This window comes from Caretta caretta, chromosome 28, assembly GCF_965140235.1.
Source record: "Caretta caretta isolate rCarCar2 chromosome 28, rCarCar1.hap1, whole genome shotgun sequence".
NCBI classification, from domain to species: Eukaryota; Metazoa; Chordata; order Testudines; family Cheloniidae; genus Caretta; species Caretta caretta.
In genome coordinates this window covers 2,590,620-2,606,844 of record NC_134233.1, presented here as the reverse complement: position 1 = coordinate 2,606,844, position 16,225 = coordinate 2,590,620, and the positions used below count along the sequence as shown (strand labels likewise).

Genomic DNA, 16,225 nt, shown 5'->3' with positions numbered 1-16,225 from the left:
CAGAGGCTCACCAAATTCATTTCACGGATGACCTGCGCCCATGCAGCGTACCAAAGGCCTGATCCAACCCACGTCAATAGAAAGACTCCCGCTGACTTCAGTGGAGCTGGATCAGCCCAGAGGCCACCTGCCCCATCTGTTACCTGTCCGGCCCACTCCTTCACCCACTTGTCCCTTTTCGTCAGCATCTTCTTCAGGGCCAGGCGGCAGTTTCTCAGCAGCTCCTTCAGGGTCCAGCGCATGGCCCGCTCCACGTCACACAGCCACTCCTGGGAGGCAGGCAGACGAGGGGCTGAGGGGACGTCTACACTGCAGGCTAGCTTCAGTAACAGCACCAGCGTAGCCCTGGCAGCAGGGCTCTGGCACAGGCTAGCTGCTTGGGTGTCAATCCAGCTAGCTAGTCACCCCTCTGACTGCCGTGTAGACAGGGTTTGGGACGGGGCTGGGAGCTATCCTAGGCTCTTTGCTCTGAGGGGAGTGATGGAGCTGGAAGGGGAAGAGGGGGTTTTCCCGGCAGCACCCTCTGCGGGACAAGGCAACCCGATTCCTTAGTGCCAACGTCATCTCCCTCTCAAAGCGGAAGATGCTGACCCAGGGCCTGGAGCCTGGGGGCAGAGGGGATTTCACAACGCAGGGCTGGAAGGGGAGAGGGGCTGGCACCCGCAGCGGGAAGGCTGCCACAGACCCCGGAGCGGGAGTGATTTTGAATTGGATCGTACCGGGGCTGGAAGCCAGCGGAGGTGCCCGAGGATGGGCTGGTGCATGCGGGGCATAAGGGGAAGACGCTCCGCTGGGAGAGGCGCCGTAGAAGCCGGCCGATGCTCCCCCACGGTGCCTTTCCCACCCGCCCCACCCACGCTTCCCGCTGCACCTCAGCCCCCATTTCCCCTCCCTCGTCTCCCCCTCTCACCATGCCCCCATGAGCCTGAAACAGCACCCCACGGCTGTAGTGCACCCACTGCTGAGTCAGAGGAACCAGGATTGGGCCCAGGACGGGCTACCCAGAGCCCCAGCTCCCACCGCCCAAAGCTGGCCCAAAGAGCCCTCACCTCCACGGGCCCTTCCAGCAGCACCGAGTGGACGAACTCCACGTACTCCCCGTCCAAGGAGTACATGCCCACTGCTTCAGACTTGTTGCCCATTCCCACCTGAGGAATGAAGAGAATACTGATGCTCCGCCCATCCCCAGACCATCTCCGGGTGCCTCACGGATTCCCACGCTCCGGGTGAGGTGGGCATCAAGATCAGGGCCCGAGGGCGGGCCAAAGGGAGGGAAGGGGCTTGGGGGCTCAAACTCAGAGGGGCTGTCAGCTGGCTGTACCAGGGCAGAAGCTGTCCCCTTCTGCTGTAACCATACGATCACGCTCCCCATCCAGAATCTATTTAGACGGGTTCCCTCATCCGGCACTGAGATGCAGCCACCTCCGGACTGGGATGCATCAGCTGTTTATAGAGGGATCCCCAGCATTGTTAAACAGAAGCGAAGGAGAATCCCCCCTCTGGATGAAAGGTCCGGGGGCTTTGTGGGAGCCAAATGGCACCACCCAGGTTGGGATTTAGCCAAGACTGCGGGGTTGAATGGGGAGAAGGACCAGGGGCTCTGCACAAAGCAAGAGGAGGCTGGGCCTGGGGCTGGCTCCGGACCTTCTGGATTTTGAGGGACTTGATGTTGTCAAAGCACTTCTTGAGGTGGGGCTGGACGGCCTCGGGGTTGCGCGACTGGCCCAAGATCTCCAGCAGATCGTCGTTGGACAGGAAGTAGAAGCGGGGGAAGATGTGGCGCTTGGTCTCCAGGTACATGTCCAGGGATTTCTGGATCTCCTCCAGGGCACCGTTCATCTCCACCAGCTTGTCCAGGAGGCCTGGGGGGAAAGCGCCACGGTCCCTCTGACTCCTGCTGGCCCCACCCCAGCCAGGTCACATGGTCTTCCCTCCCCGGCCCTCAGCAGCAAGGTCAAGGCCTGGCCCTCCCTCTCCAAGCCTGCCGAATGCTGCCCTGGTTTGTTTCCCACCCCAAGCATGGAACAGCCTCCCGCTCCCCTGAACCCACTCCCTTCCATTCCTGATCACCACTCCCCACCCCCATGCGGCTCTGAGTCACCCTGGCAGATCTTCAGGGTAGGAGCCCTGTTGTCTCCTGGCATCAGCCCTAGGTGCAATGAGTTTGATCAGTCTCAGCCCCAGACCTCAAGGTGCTGCAATCTTTCATCTTGCAAACAATGGCCTCGCTTTCCATTTTAACGAGAAAGGGGCCAGGAGCAAGATCGAGCCTTTTAAAGGGCGCTGCTTGCGCCAAGTGCTCTTCTGTTTAACCAGCAACGGCCCCTCTTGAGCCCCGCACCCCGCTCCCTGCAGCACATGCTAGGGACCCGGGCTCAGCACTGACTCAGAGGAGAATGACCCCCCTCAGCCCCCACCCCGCTCCCTGCAGCAGAGGCCCCTAGCGCCACGCGCCCCAGACTGAACCTCCAGTCTCTCTCCCCAGGGCTTAGAGCCCTAGCACTGCACTGAGGTCAGCGCTGATTGAGAGGGGAGCGCCCCCTACTGAGCCACCACCATGCAGCACTGAATCTCCTTTGGGGGCCTCCGAGCCAGTTACTCACAGACTCATGGAAGATTTGGGTTGGAAGGGACCTCAGGAGGTATCTAGTCCAACTCCCTGCTCAAAGAAGGACCAACCTCAAATGAATCATCCCAGGCAGGGCTTTGTCAAGCCTGACCTTAAAAACTTCTAAGGAAGGAGATTCCACCACCTCCCTGGGAAACCCATTCCAGTGCTTCACCACCCTCCTCGTGAAATAGTGTTTCCTAATATCCAACCTAGACCTTCCCCACTGCAACGTGAGACCATTGCTCCTTGTTCTGTCATCTGCCACCACTGAGACCAGCCGAGCTCCCTCCTCTTTGGAAACCCCTTCAGGTAGTTGAAGGCTGCGATCAAATCCTCCCTCACTCTTCTCTTCTGCAGACTAAACAACCCCAGTTCCCTCAGCCTCTCCTCGTAAGTCATGTGCCCCAACCCCTGATCATTTTCGTTGCCCTCCGCTGGACTCTTTCCAATTTGCCACATCCCTTCTGTAGTGGGGGGACCAAAACTGGACGCAATACTCCAGATGTGGCCTAACCAGTGATGAGTAGAGGGGAATAATCACTTCCCTCCATCTGCTGGCCATGCTCCTACTAATACAGCCCAATATGCCGTTGGCCTTCTTGGCAACAAGGGCACACTGCTGACTCCTAGCCAGCTTCTCCTCCACTGTCACCCCTAGGTCCTTTTCTGCAGAACTGCTGCCTAGCCAGTCGGTCCCCAGCCTGTAGCGGTGCCGTGGATTCTTCCATCCTAAGAGCAGGACTCTGCACTTGTCCTTGCTGAACCTCATCCGATTTCTTTTGGCCCAATCCTCTAATTTGTCTAGGTCACTCTGGACCCTATCCCTACTCTCCAGCGAATCTACCTTTCCCCACAGCTTAGTGTCATCTGCGAACTTGCTGAGGGTGCAATTAATCCCATTATCCAGCTCATTAATGCAGATTATGAACAAAAACGGCCCAAGGACCGACCCCTGGGGCACTCCACTTGATACCGGCTGCCAACTAGGCATCGAGCCATTGATCACTACTTGTTAAGCCCGACGATCTACCCGGCTTTCTATCCACCTTTAGTCCTACTCCTATGGAGCAGACTCCCCTCAGGAACTAGAGACGAGAGGAGATCACAGCTCTCGGAGGAGGCCCAGTGGCAGGAAACAGGGCCTAGACTGGGTCCGGAGCGTAGAGCGGGAAGAGGCAGCTGGCTTGTGGCTGGGGTCCGGAGGGAGTGGAAGCAGCAGCTACCTGGGTAATGCGTCCCACGCAGCGCGTTGTTATCCTTGTTCAGTCTGTCCATGATGGTCTTCCAGCTGGCGTTGATCTGATCAAAGGAGGCCGACTCCCGGGGCAGCTGCTTCCGGATGTCTTCTCCCAGGAAGATGTTCTGTGGGGGGGATTGGCAGCGGAGAGAGAGAGAATGACTCAGGAGCATTCTGCCAGGCAGGCTGCTCCCCAGCCCAGAGACCACCACGGGCCGGGCTGCTGAACCCTGAGCCACGGGCCACTGCAGCCCAGCAACCTACCGCCAGAAGAGCCCGATCCCTGACCAACGCTCTGATCTGACCCCCGCCAGGTCCAGGGGACAAAGAACCAGGCACTGGCCCTCCTGTGAAAACTCTGCAAAGCTGACTGGTGGGCAACCTCAAATGAATCCCATGCCTGGGTCATGGCCAGGAGGGAGAGAGGGGGAGTGAAGGCAGCACATCCACGCTGCACCCAGGACCTGCCCATCACCAGCGGGGAAGCCTGGCCCTGCATGTGGGCCCGTCAGCGAAGCGGAGGGACGCTGAGCAGGGGGGCTCCTCACCTCCAGGTACATCCACTGCCTCTGCACAGTCAGCACCATCTCAATAACCTCCAGGATGAGCGAGAGGCAGCGCTCCCAGCGGTCCACCTCCTTCTCAAAGGGTTTGACGAAGCGCGAGGCCTTCATGGTGGAGAGGGAGACCTGGTTATCCTCCAGTGCCTGGAACACCTCGTCCGTCCCCCTGCAGGAGCCAGGCAGAGGTCAGTGGGAGGCTGAAAGGCCTGGGCATACAACAAGCAGAGCGGCTACAATGTGCCTTTGGGGGCACATGGCCCGTGGCCCATTCTGCCCAAGGCCTCTCTGCAAAGGCTGCCCACAATGGGGCCCATTAGGATGGCAGTTCTGTGCTGTGGGCACCTGTCCTCATATGACGCCCCAAACTCATCTCATGTCAGGGCCACAAAAGACACCACAGAGAGGAAAACCTTTCACTCACCAGTGAGCTGGGGCTGGATTGAAGTTAGTTCCCTAGAGGGGACAGGCCCCGTGTCCCATTCCCTGCCCCCATGAGCCAGCCAGTCCCTGCCCTGGAGCCGGATGGAAGCCAGTGCCCTCCAGAGAGGAAAGGACATGCATTTCATTTCCTGACCCTCTGAGCCCCCACCTTGGGGCTGGATCCAGAGTTGGGGCCCCTAGACAGGAAAGCCCCCATATCCCATTCCTTGAGCCAGCCAGTCCCCTGAGACTGGATTGGAATTGGTGACCCATAGATGTGAAAGGCCCCATATCTCATTCCCTGACCTCTTAAGCTACCTCCTGCCCCACATCCCTGGCTGATGACAGCTGGATGGAACCCACTTTGGGGTCACCTAAATCCATCCCCTTGGGGAAGTGGGGGTTAGGTTTCACCCCTCCACTTGGCTGCCAGGGAGCCTCCTGAAGACAAGCCTTGAGAAGAGTGTGAATGCCAAGGGAGGGGCACTGTACAACGCTGAGGCCGGGGAATGGATTGTTGGGCGGGGAGACCAGCTGCCATCTCGAACTGGTAATAAGTCAGGGATCAGTATGTCCTCAAGCCACGCAGACTCAGAGTCAGATATTCCTAGGTCAGAAGGGCCCATTGTGACCCCGTCTGCCCTCCTGTATTGCACGGGCCACAGGACTTCCCCAAAACAACTCCTGTGTGACCCAGAGCAGATCCTGCCCATCTCATGGAAAAACTGCCAGGCGATGTAGAATCCACAACACCAATGGTTAGTTCCCCAGGCAGTTCAGAACGTCCACCTTATTTCCAGTCCCAGTTTGTCTAGCTTCAGCTTCCAGCCACTGGATCGTGTTAGACCTTTATCGAGGAGACTGAGGACCCCTCTAGCAAGTATTATTTCCCCACGTAATTACTGAGGGGCTGGGACCAAGTCACCCCTTCACTTCTCTGTGTGAAGCTAAGCAGATCGCGCTCCTCGAGTCTCTCACTAGGGCATGTTTTCCAATCCCTTAATCCTTCTCCTGACTCTTCGCTGACCCCTCTACAACTCATCAACATCCTTCGGAGCGGTGGACACCAGAGCTGGAGGACTCAGTATCCCAGCAGTGGTCTCACCAGTGCCACATCCAGATGGACCAGAACCTCCCGACTCCTACATGAATCATAGAATATCAGGGTTGGAAGGGACCTCAGGAGGTCATCTAGTCCAACCCCCTGCTCGAAGCAGGACCAATTCCCAGTTAAATCATCCCAGCCAGGGCTTTGTCAAGCCTGACCTTAAAAACCTCTAAGGAAGGAGATTCCTCTGTTTATACGTTAGCCCTTTTGGCCCCTCAGTCACACTGGGAGCTTACGCACCACGACCCGCATCTCTTTTACAGAGTCCCTGCTTCCCAGGAGAGTCCCCCAGCCTGGAAGTCTGGCCTGCGTTCTTTTCTCCTAGATGTACGAGTTGACATTTGACTGTGTTAAAACACTCACTGTCTGCCAATAATCCAGATCACTCCCTGGCTGTCCCTTGTTCCTAGTCCCCCTAGACTAACACCAGTTTCTCTCTCTCTCCCTTCAGGCATAAACACATTTTCATCACAGAGCTGAGCAAGCTCTTTGCTTCCGCACTACAGACAGCCATGTGCAAGCCCTGCAGCTCCCAGGTATGAACTGAACCACTGAGGGACACCCCTGCTGCAGCCAGCAACTTCAGAGGTCAGGATGTCCTCAGCAAACTCGCTCCCTGCTAATAAAACTGGGTTAGTGAGAAAGACGGATGGGAAATCTAAAGGCCATGGCCTGCCCTGCTGTTCTGATCTTCTGGAATGAAAGGAAACCATGCTTAGTGGATAATGCTGGGACTCAGGACTGCTGGGTTCTGGCTGTGGAAGAGGACTGACATCTAGCAGTCAGAGCAAGGTGGCTGGGAGCCAGGACTCCTGGGTTCTATTCCTGGCTGCAGAAGAGGAGTGGAGACTAGCAGTCAGAGCAAGAGGACTGGGAGGAGGACACTCGGGCTCTATGAGGACCAGGGGAGCGTGGTCTGGTGGTTAGAATGGGAGCTGGAAGTCAGGACCCCGAGGTCCTAGTCTCAGCTTTGGGAAGGGAAGAAGGTGTTCAAGGGAGGGTCTATCTAGCTGTACTCAGACAGAAAGAGAAACAATTAAATAAACCCCTGGCTAACCATGGTGCCTTGTTAACGAGCAGAAGTCACCCTGCCATGCTCAGCTGCTCATCTATCCAGGAACCCTGCCCACCACATCTCTGTGGCCAGTGCTGCACGGCAGACCTTTGGAAGCCCTACCTGAGTCGGTGGTGTCCTTTGTCCTTGTACGGCACGATATCTAGCAGCACGACATCCCAGGTCTTGGCGATGGCTTGTAGGGCCTGGGCGAAAGACAGGGATGGGCAGCATGAAATACACAGGGAAATCTTAACACAGTGGCTGGGGCTAAGGCCAGAAAGCAGAAGCCATGTGTCGAGTGTCAGAACTGAGCTGGGAGTCAGGGGGCCTGGGATCTATTCCTGGTTCCGGGCAGGGAGGGGGTCATGATTCCCAGGTTCCATTCCCAGATCTGAGATGGGAGGCTAGAAAGGAGGAGGGGAGCTGAGACCCCTGGGTTCTACTCCAAGCTCCGAGCAGGAACACATCGAATAGTGAGTGGGAGTCACGATTCCTGGCTAGATGATCGTTGGCAATCAGGACCAAATATGATAGTGGGATGGCGGTGTGGACTGTCCTGCTAAGATCTGGGCAGAGACATTCAACAGGTGCTGAAAAAGAGCCGGGGAAATGAATGAGGAAAGAGGGATGGACAGACAGACTCTACCTGCTCGATAGACAGCTCTTTGGAGGCCGACGCAGAGATCTCACTGATTTTCTCCACGTGTTGATCCAAGCCGAGCTCCACAATATTCTCCAGCCTGAAATCTTCAGCATCCTGGTCAAACGTCCTGAGGACCAAGTCCTTCACCTGATCCCAATGCCTGCAGGGAAGCCACCAACAGCATTAAACCAGGGAATGGACAAGCCCTCTCTGCTGATACACCAGGATCAGTTCTATCCCCTTCAATACAGAGACTTGGCCAGCCCCAAGAAAGGAAATCAGATCGCTCTCCACCACGGAAATGGAGATGTTGACATGGTCAAATGGTTGGACGCTCCGGGATAGGAAATGAGACGAGTTGGAAGGGGCCTAATGTGGATTGCTCCAACTGGAGAGAAGTTGAGGGAGTCGAGGCTACGCTGATATGGGCATATTCAGCAGAGACCGGGGAGTTATATCACTTGGACGACTTCAGTGACTGTGGATGGAAGAAAACTAAGGGGGAGAGCGAAGCCTCGGTGCATGGCCCGGATATCAGCAGACCTCAAAAGATCAATCTGCACTGATATGGGATCACCAGCTTTGGAAGAAGGCTATAAATGTTGCCAACCCTGAACAGGGAAGTGGCAAGAAGGAAGGAGAAGAGTTCTATGCCCTTCAACCCCCGAGATCTCTGTTCCCAGAGCATGCAGGGAACAGCCCCCACCCCGTCCGGTACCCAGGGCCCAGCTCTGGCCCATGCACTCCCACAAGCAAAGTGAGGAGATAGAGGGGACAGATCCTCACTAAGTGGCTCTAGGGAGGCTGCATACATTTCTAGGTACTTCAGCAGCACAAAGATAAAGACAGTGAGAGGAAATTCAAAGCAGAACAACGGAACCAGTCCTGGGGAGCGAGGCTGGGAGGGACGGGGCTATCTCTGTGGACCAAAAGAGAATGCAGCAGGCTGGACTGCTTGCAGGCACCTAAGGACTGATTGGAGCACAGCTCCGAGAGCTGGGATGAAGGCAATACTGCAGCCTTAGCGGCCAATGGGTTATTAACCAGCGCTCATGTGTGGGCTTGTTTGAAGGGGGCCGCACGGCAGGACACTGGAGAAATAAGCTCTTCCTCCTTCCCAACCAATTGCGGCCTCTTTCCCACCGCCCCACGTACACACACCTCCCACCGGGTGCAGGCGTGGTGTCGTGCAGTGAATCACCTGTGTTAGGCAGGAGAGGAATTCTCCCTCGCCAGCTCGCTAATGAGCATATGTTCGTGTGGGGCTGACAAACGAGGTCAGAGTCCAGCCCCTTTGCTTTAACTCCCCAAGGAGGTGCAATAACCTCATGGTAACAAACCAGCTGTGCTGGCTCAGTCCTCCAAGGAAACAGACTTCATGTATGAGCCACACAACACGCAGAGCTGAGCACATGGCTAGGACACCAGGAACAGTCAATCGCAATCTAGCAGCTAGAGCTCCAGGGTTCTAATCCCACTCGGGGAGGGGAGTGGGGTCTGGTGGTTAGATCAGGGGGCTGGGAGTCAGGACGTCTGGGTTCTCTCCCTGGCTCTGGGAGGGGAGTGGGGGCTGGTGGGTTAGAGCAGGGGGGGCTGGGAGCCAGGACTCCAGGGTTCTATTCCCCAGCTGTGGGAGACGAGTGGGGTCTGGTGGTTAAAGCAGGACGTTAGGACTCCTGGGTTCTCTTTCCTAATGGTGAAGGGAAGTGTAGTCTTGGGGGGGGAGGATGCTCTCAGGACTCCGGGGTTCAATTCCCAACCCTACCACTCACTCTCTGTGATCTTGGGTACATCCTTTCTCTTCTCTGTGCCTCAAGGGAACAGCAAATTTCCCGTGTCACAGAGGGGTTGGGAAACTCCTTTCTTAAATGTGTGCTAAGGTGTGCGAGCTCCTCAGATGACAGGAGCTAAGGAAAGGCAGAGGACGATTCATTCCCGCAGTGGGATCCTGCCGCATCACAGACAGATCCAGGGGCGCAGTATCCCGTATATTACTCCATGGAGGAGCAGCTTTCAGCCACTCTCCAGAGGGCAGCAGAGCTTCTCCAATGGCCCAGAAGCTTGGGCCAGCAAAGCACGTGCAGAAGATGCCCTAGGATGAGCCGTACCTACCTCTCCCGCAAGGCCAGGTTCCTGAGGTCTGAGATGAGGGGCATCGTCCTCTTAAACTGCTCGACCTTCACCTTGGAAGTCTCGATAATTTCCCAGTCCCGATCCTTTGGTTGGAAAGGAAGCAACGCCAGGTTTGGGGGGGGCTCAGCAGGGATGAGGGAATACTCATTTCGACGGCCCCTTGACACACCTTTGCCGTGCATCACACCCACCCCCCAGAACTTCTTGCACAAGTGATCACAACCCCAATGGGCTGCTCTGGGTGAGCCTCTGCACCACGTCTAATGAGGACAGGAAGTGGGGACCCTGCAGCCGCACCGGTCCTATTGGTCCTCCCAGCACAATCCCACAGTGCCCCTCCAATGACCTCCAGCTAAGGTCTGCAGGAGCAGGGTGCAGGGCACTAGGAAAGGCCCCCTTCTCTGCTGTCCCCCAAGTGCCCCGGTTCCCCAACTGTCGCCCTCCAAAGAGCCCTTCCCATACACCACAAGGGGACCAGCAGGCAGTGCCAGGCCTGGGGAGCCTCTCTCTTACCTTGAGCTCCCGGCTCAGCTTGTTAAGCTTCCGGAAGAGTCCATAAGCCGTGGTCTCCATCACCTCCGTTTGCAGGGTCTTGAAGCTTCCTGTCTTCCACTCGTTCCAGTGGTCTTCCCACTCTTTGGTGATCTCCCACACCTGCTGCAGGTAGTCCAGCTCCTGCAGGGCACCGCAGAGAGAGAGCTTAGCCACAGCTGGAAAGACACTCGGACCCACTTTCCTGCCAGTCCAGCAGGGGACCCCCTTCAGCTGGCTACGCCCCCCACTTCCCAAGCGCGGGGTAGTGCGCCGACTCTGGGGGCTGGATGTGGATTTGCTCTCAGGCAGCAGCAGTGCAAGCATGATCCCTCCAACCTACCCCCGGACTGAGCCTCATCACTGCCCCCCAGGGAGGAGAGGGGAGCTCGGGCCTTGGAGGCTGCCATGCCGTGGAGGGGTTCCTGTTAGGGGGCTTATTCCTTCACCCACTTACTTTCCTGGTCCTTCTCGCATGAACAGAGAGCAACAATACCCGAAGTCCAAAGGTGCAAACAATTCGATGTTTATTGGGGTGAACTTCCAGCAAGCATGATTCCAGTTTCCTTCCTTAGTATCCTCCTTCCCAGCTCTGACACCACAGAGCCTTACACCTGTGTCCCTGTTCCCATTCCTGCCCTTAGCCAAACATTATTCCAATTTCCCCACCCCCATTCCCTGTTCCCATTTCCCCCTTTAGCAAAACATGATTCCAATTTTCTTACCCCCATTCCCTGTTCCCATCTCCCACACCCACATGCCCACCCCCACCCACACCCAGTCACTTCCTCATTGACTACAGATTATATAGTAAAACTTGAGTTCTGCTTAGCTATACCTTAACCAATCATTTTCCTGAAATTTAACTAACCAATCCTAACATATTGTAACATGATTATGTTACCAATTATATCCCACCACCTCAATTAGTTTACACCCAGCAAAATTAATTATACAGCAGACAGGAACAATCACAGAACCAGACAGAGATTATACAGACAAACAACAGCAAAGTGGGAACTATAATGACAAAACAATACAGAAGTGAGGATTTCACATCCCAGCTATTGATAAGTGAGTTCTTGCCAGACAGGATGCTATCAAACTAAGTTTCCTTTTACATTTTCTAGGCACTTCCCTTTCTCTGGAGGTGATAGGAATACAATCCTGTCCTGATAGTGCCTAACAGCCCAATAGCACCTGATTTCAGTGTGACTAGTTTGGAATGTGAGGATGTGACCGTTCGCTTCCCAGCTTATGGCTGCCTCTGCTGCTTAGCCAAAGGCCTGAGCCTAAGCACAGGGCCACAAACTGTCACAGTAAGAGAAGGCCCTTACACTGGCAGACAGTGGTTTTGATTCTTTCTTTTATACCTCTATCACTAGCCAAGTGATAAGAATACACCTAAATTCTTAGAGTATAGGCCTTTACAGACAGGCCTGAATATCTATATCCTAACAGTTCCCACCTTCTCGAGCTTCTGCAGGTCTTTGGAAGCAGGCTGTTCAATTTTGAAGATGCCCAGGTTGGAGCGCAAGGTGCTCTCCTCATCCTTCATGGCGGCCAGCAGCTGCCGCATCGCCGCGATCTGCTCCAGGGCCGTCTCGCAGTTCACAGCGCTGGTGAATGGACCTGCGCAACAAAGAGCTCAGCGGCTTCTGCCCATGCTGCGCCACTTCTGGCTGGCTGGGCCATCGGCCAGGGACCCTTTTCCTGCGCTTGGGAGACATCAAGGGCGGCTGAACGATGAAGCGATTAGAGCATGGAAGTGGGAGCCTGGCTCTGGGAGGGAAGTGGGGTCTAGTGGTTAGAGTGGGGGTGGGTGGGGGAGGGTTGGGAACCAGGACTCCTGGGTTCTGTCAGTGGCTCTGGGAGCGGACCGGGGTCTGGTGGGTTAGAGCAGGGCGGGCTGTGAGTCAGGACTGATGGATTCTGATCCTGGGTCTGGGAGAGGAGTGGGGTCCAGTGGTCAGAGCAGATGGAGCTGGAAGGCAGGATGCCTGGGTTCTATTCCCAGCTCTGGGAAGGTAGCAGCGTCTAGTGGGTTGCACCGGGGGCAGGGGGGGTAAAGAATCCTGGGTTCTATCCCCATCTGTGGGTGGGGAGGGCAGTCTGGTGGTTAGAACAGATAGGACTAGGGGGCAGGACTCCTGGGTTCTATTTCCCGGTCTGGAACAAAAGTGGGGTCTAGAGGGTTTGAACAGATGGGGCTGGGAGTCAGAATTTCTGGAACCCTACAGAGCATGGTGAAAGTCCAGCAGTGCTCAGGTTCCTAAAGGGTTGTTCAGTGAGGTGGGGAGAGGAGGTACAGGACCATGATTTACAAGAGGACTAGAAAAATTAAGGGACTTACTAGAAGGGAGGGACATTAGATTCAAACTCACTAACTGTAAATAGCTCAATCTACTGAATCAGTTTCTTCAAACCTGGCTTGTTCTCTAGGTCTCACTGAGATCTAGAAAACAAGTCAAATATGGTGCTTCTAGCACGACCAATTTTCAAGTTGACTGAGGCCTCTGTTCTGTGCATGGCACCACCACGCACCTTTGGTGCCAAAATCCTGCAGAAGGACCTGGGCCTTTTTCTTGAAGTCATCCGCAGAGTGGATCAGGCCCGTCTTGAATTTCTCCTTGTGTTTCTTTAGCATGACATCGCTCTCCTGAATGCACTGCTGGAAGGACAGCCACTCAGAGTTGAGAACTCCCAGCGTCTGCAGCACCTGGGACAAGGGAGAGGGAGAAAGACGAAAGTTGTGTTATCCCTCCAAGATTATCACGGCTTCAAGGAGAAGGCTGGGCATGGTGAGGTCCAGAAATGTGGCTAGGATAAATAGGAACCTCCTCCCCTCCTACGGCACAGGGATCTCATCAATTTCCCTGGAGCTGGGCAGGACTCAGGTAATTTCTACAAGTCCTCATTCATCGAAATCTCTGCCAGTTACGGTAAAAGCTTTTTTATCCAGCATGTTGGGGGAACGAGGGGTGCCGGTAAGTGAAAAATTCTGATGAACTAAGTGGGAGGGAGTTTGGATGTGGGATGGGGTGCAGGGCACAGGCTCTGGGAGGGAGTTTGAGTGCGAGAGGGGCTCAGGGAAGGAGTTTGGGTCAGGAGGGGGCTTGGGACAGGGAGTTGGGTGCAGGAGGAGTTTTGGGATGCCAACTCCAGGGGGCGCTCACCTCGGGCAGCTCCCCGCAAGCAATGACCTGTCTCAGCTGCTCCTAGGCGGCGGCGCGGCAGGCGGCTCTGCGTGCTGTCTCCACCCAAAGGCACTGCGCCCGCAGCTCCTCTTGGCCGCAGTTCCTGGCCAATGGGAGCTGTGGAGCCAGCGTTCAGTGCAGGATGGGGGCAGTACAGAGCCGTCTGCCGCACCTCCGCCTAGGAGCAGCCGGGACAGGTTGTCACTTGCGGAGAGCCAGGTAGGAAGCCTGCAGACCCCGCACCAACCAGATTATAAAGCGGACTTTCTATGAAGATTTGACCAGGAGGGGATTAAAGATTATTAACCACACAGCCGGTGCAGCACAGCGGTGGCACACCGGCCACAAACTCCCTGGGGACAGGCAGCAAAGAAGAGGGGGTGGCTGGAGCTGTCTTTGGAGAAGGGGTAGGGAGCCAGTGACGCTGGGGGTGTGGCATAAGCTGGGGCACAGAATGGGCAGAGAAAAGGGAGGGGCGGGCAAATGGAGCAGGGGGTTGGAGGGAGGGAGATCACAGGGGTAGACGGGCCAAAGAGGCTGAGCAGAGGAAGGGAATGGGGATGAGATCCCGGCGGGAGCAGGTGGGAGATGATGGGGGAGAGGAGAAAGTAGAGCTGGACATCTGGGAATTCACAGCAGGGATCTGCAGGGATGGAGGCTACATGACCTCCTTTGCCTGGATGGAGAGAAGGGCTCAGATCCCCAAAGGGATATATGCTCTTAATTCCCACAGAAGTTAGGTGCCTAAAACCCTTTGGGGTCTGGGTCAGCATGGCAGGGGCCACTCAGGGTCCGCGTCCATACTTACCCCCTCGTCCACGGCCACTTCGTATTTCTCCAGGATGGCAAACTGCTCGTGGATGGGCGGGATCTGCCCCTCTAGCTTCGGCAGCTCGTGCTGCAGGGTGTCCAGGAGCTGCAGGCTTTGGCCCAGTTCCTCCAGGGTCTGCGGAGGCCGGCTGATTCTGTGGGCCAGAGCGGGGAAGAGACCGAGTGAGACAGGACTGGGTCAAATGACGAGGGCTCTCTTGTGCCTGCGCTGGAAGACCCAGGGCAGCCTGTTATGCCACGCTCTCCACAGCTGCTCTGCTCGGGGAAAGATGTTTGACACCCCGTGGCAGGACTGACACTGCGAGCCATTGAGGCCAGGGCCTAACCCTGTGGAACACTGGTCCTCTCCATGGGCGCCAGCAAGGGGTCCAGTCCAAGCCACGGTGGGGGCCCTATTTAACAGCAAGGTTCTGCTCTGGGCAGGGGCCAGCTGACCACTCCACACGTAAGCTGACGAACCTCGGAACCACAGAAGGGGTGAGATCAGGCCCGGAGAGGGGATGTCTCTGGGGTTTTACTATTTTCCCAGCTCTGTTACTCTCAAGTGCTTTAAGAGTAAAATCACTGTGGTTAAGAAGTTCCTCTGCTGAGCCCGTGTTCCTCGCTTTCCTGCCACGTTTCTCTCTGAAGGGGTTAAACTAGAAGCCCAGAATGCCCCCTAGATGGGGCTTTGCAGGACGGGAGGGCTTGGCTGGACAACGGGATCCCATGTCCCAAGAAAGAGCATCAGACAGGGCCTGAGAATCCCAGAGCTAGAAACAGTGACTAGACTCTACCCAGACCCAGCTGGCATGGAAGCACGTGGGACCCAGAGATGGTGACTGTATAGTGGGTAACTGGGCCAGTCTGTAACAGGAGAACTCGCATCAGTGGGGAGAAGGGAAGGCCAGAGGAGAACCTGCCCAGGGAGAAGGGCACGGCCCTGGGCTGTCTCTGCCCCAACCAGCTGGGGCGTGGGGTACAGGTAATGGGGCAGGAAGGAGGGGGCAACATGATCTCTGCCTGTCCAGGGAAGGCCTCACTTCTCAGCATTCTCCTGGAGGTAGGTGTACAGCTCCTGCAGCCGGGTACTGGCCATCTCGTTCAGCAGGTTGGTGAGCTTGTTCTGCCACTCGTTGCAGTGCTGGACCACGGAGAACTTGAGGTGGGAGCAGTCGAGCAACACAAACTGGATGCTCAGCACCGTCTCCTCCTTCTGCACATTGTTGGCCACCTCCATGTACCTGCCATGCACATACACAGACAACTGCTCAGTGCAGAGCAGGAGGGCTGAGCTCTCCGCCGCAACGGAGAAGAACCCCGGGGGACTCTCTGCATGGAGATGACTAGTTGGGATTAGTTCCTTCACCGGAGACACTTGAATTCACACAGAATGGATCAGAGGAGAGAGCTCGTCAGATCTTTCCCACCTGAGCTGGAGGTGCCTTGTGGAAAACCAGTATGGCACTAGGGGGCGCGGTGCTGCAGGGAGCTCGCTCTCTCCTCGCAGTCAGTGCTGATGCCAGTGCCCCAGCATAACACTAGGGGGCGCTGTGCTGGAGGAAGCAGGTTGAATGGGCCCCTAGGGGGTGCTGTTCCCTCAGAGGCAAGGCTGACACCAGTGCCCCAGCATGGCACCAGGGGGCGCTGTGCTGCAGGGAGCTCTCCTTGCAGTCAGGGCTGACGCCAGTGCCCCAACATGGCACTAGGGGGCACTGTGCTGCAGGGCGCAGTGGAGTTAACCCAGTAGCCGAGTTCTCCGTTTTCACCCAGTACGGCCCCCCCAAACTCCTGCCTGGTGCTAGGAGATGCCGTTTGTTGTATGAGCCATGATACAGAGGCTGTGCACCCTCATGCTCATTAAAGACCACCTGGGCTTATTGGGAAATCAACAGCATTTGTAGCTCCCAAGTGA

At 56.2% G+C, this 16,225-nt stretch overlaps 1 protein-coding gene across 6 annotated transcripts in view; it reads right to left on the bottom strand.

The window, feature by feature from the left end:
- DNAH2 (dynein axonemal heavy chain 2) overlaps positions 1–16,225 on the bottom strand; it is a 110,261-nt gene that overhangs the window by 58,362 nt on the left and 35,674 nt on the right. For all 6 annotated transcript variants that reach the window (XR_012666219.1, XM_075123782.1, XM_075123783.1 and 3 more), the window contains 13 exons: positions 15,354–15,554; positions 14,309–14,465; positions 12,848–13,022; positions 11,772–11,935; positions 10,286–10,447; positions 9,752–9,855; positions 7,643–7,799; positions 7,117–7,199; positions 4,397–4,577; positions 3,835–3,973; positions 1,645–1,862; positions 1,050–1,148; positions 144–269 (listed from right to left, as the gene is read on the bottom strand). Coding sequence is in view for 5 of the 6 variants with exons in the window: in XM_075123782.1 (XP_074979883.1) it covers positions 144–269; positions 1,050–1,148; positions 1,645–1,862; positions 3,835–3,973; positions 4,397–4,577; positions 7,117–7,199; positions 7,643–7,799; positions 9,752–9,855; positions 10,286–10,447; positions 11,772–11,935; positions 12,848–13,022; positions 14,309–14,465; positions 15,354–15,554 (1,966 nt within the window). In the remaining variant the exon portion in view is untranslated. The remainder of the gene's footprint in view (positions 1–143; positions 270–1,049; positions 1,149–1,644; positions 1,863–3,834; positions 3,974–4,396; positions 4,578–7,116; positions 7,200–7,642; positions 7,800–9,751; positions 9,856–10,285; positions 10,448–11,771; positions 11,936–12,847; positions 13,023–14,308; positions 14,466–15,353; positions 15,555–16,225) is intronic.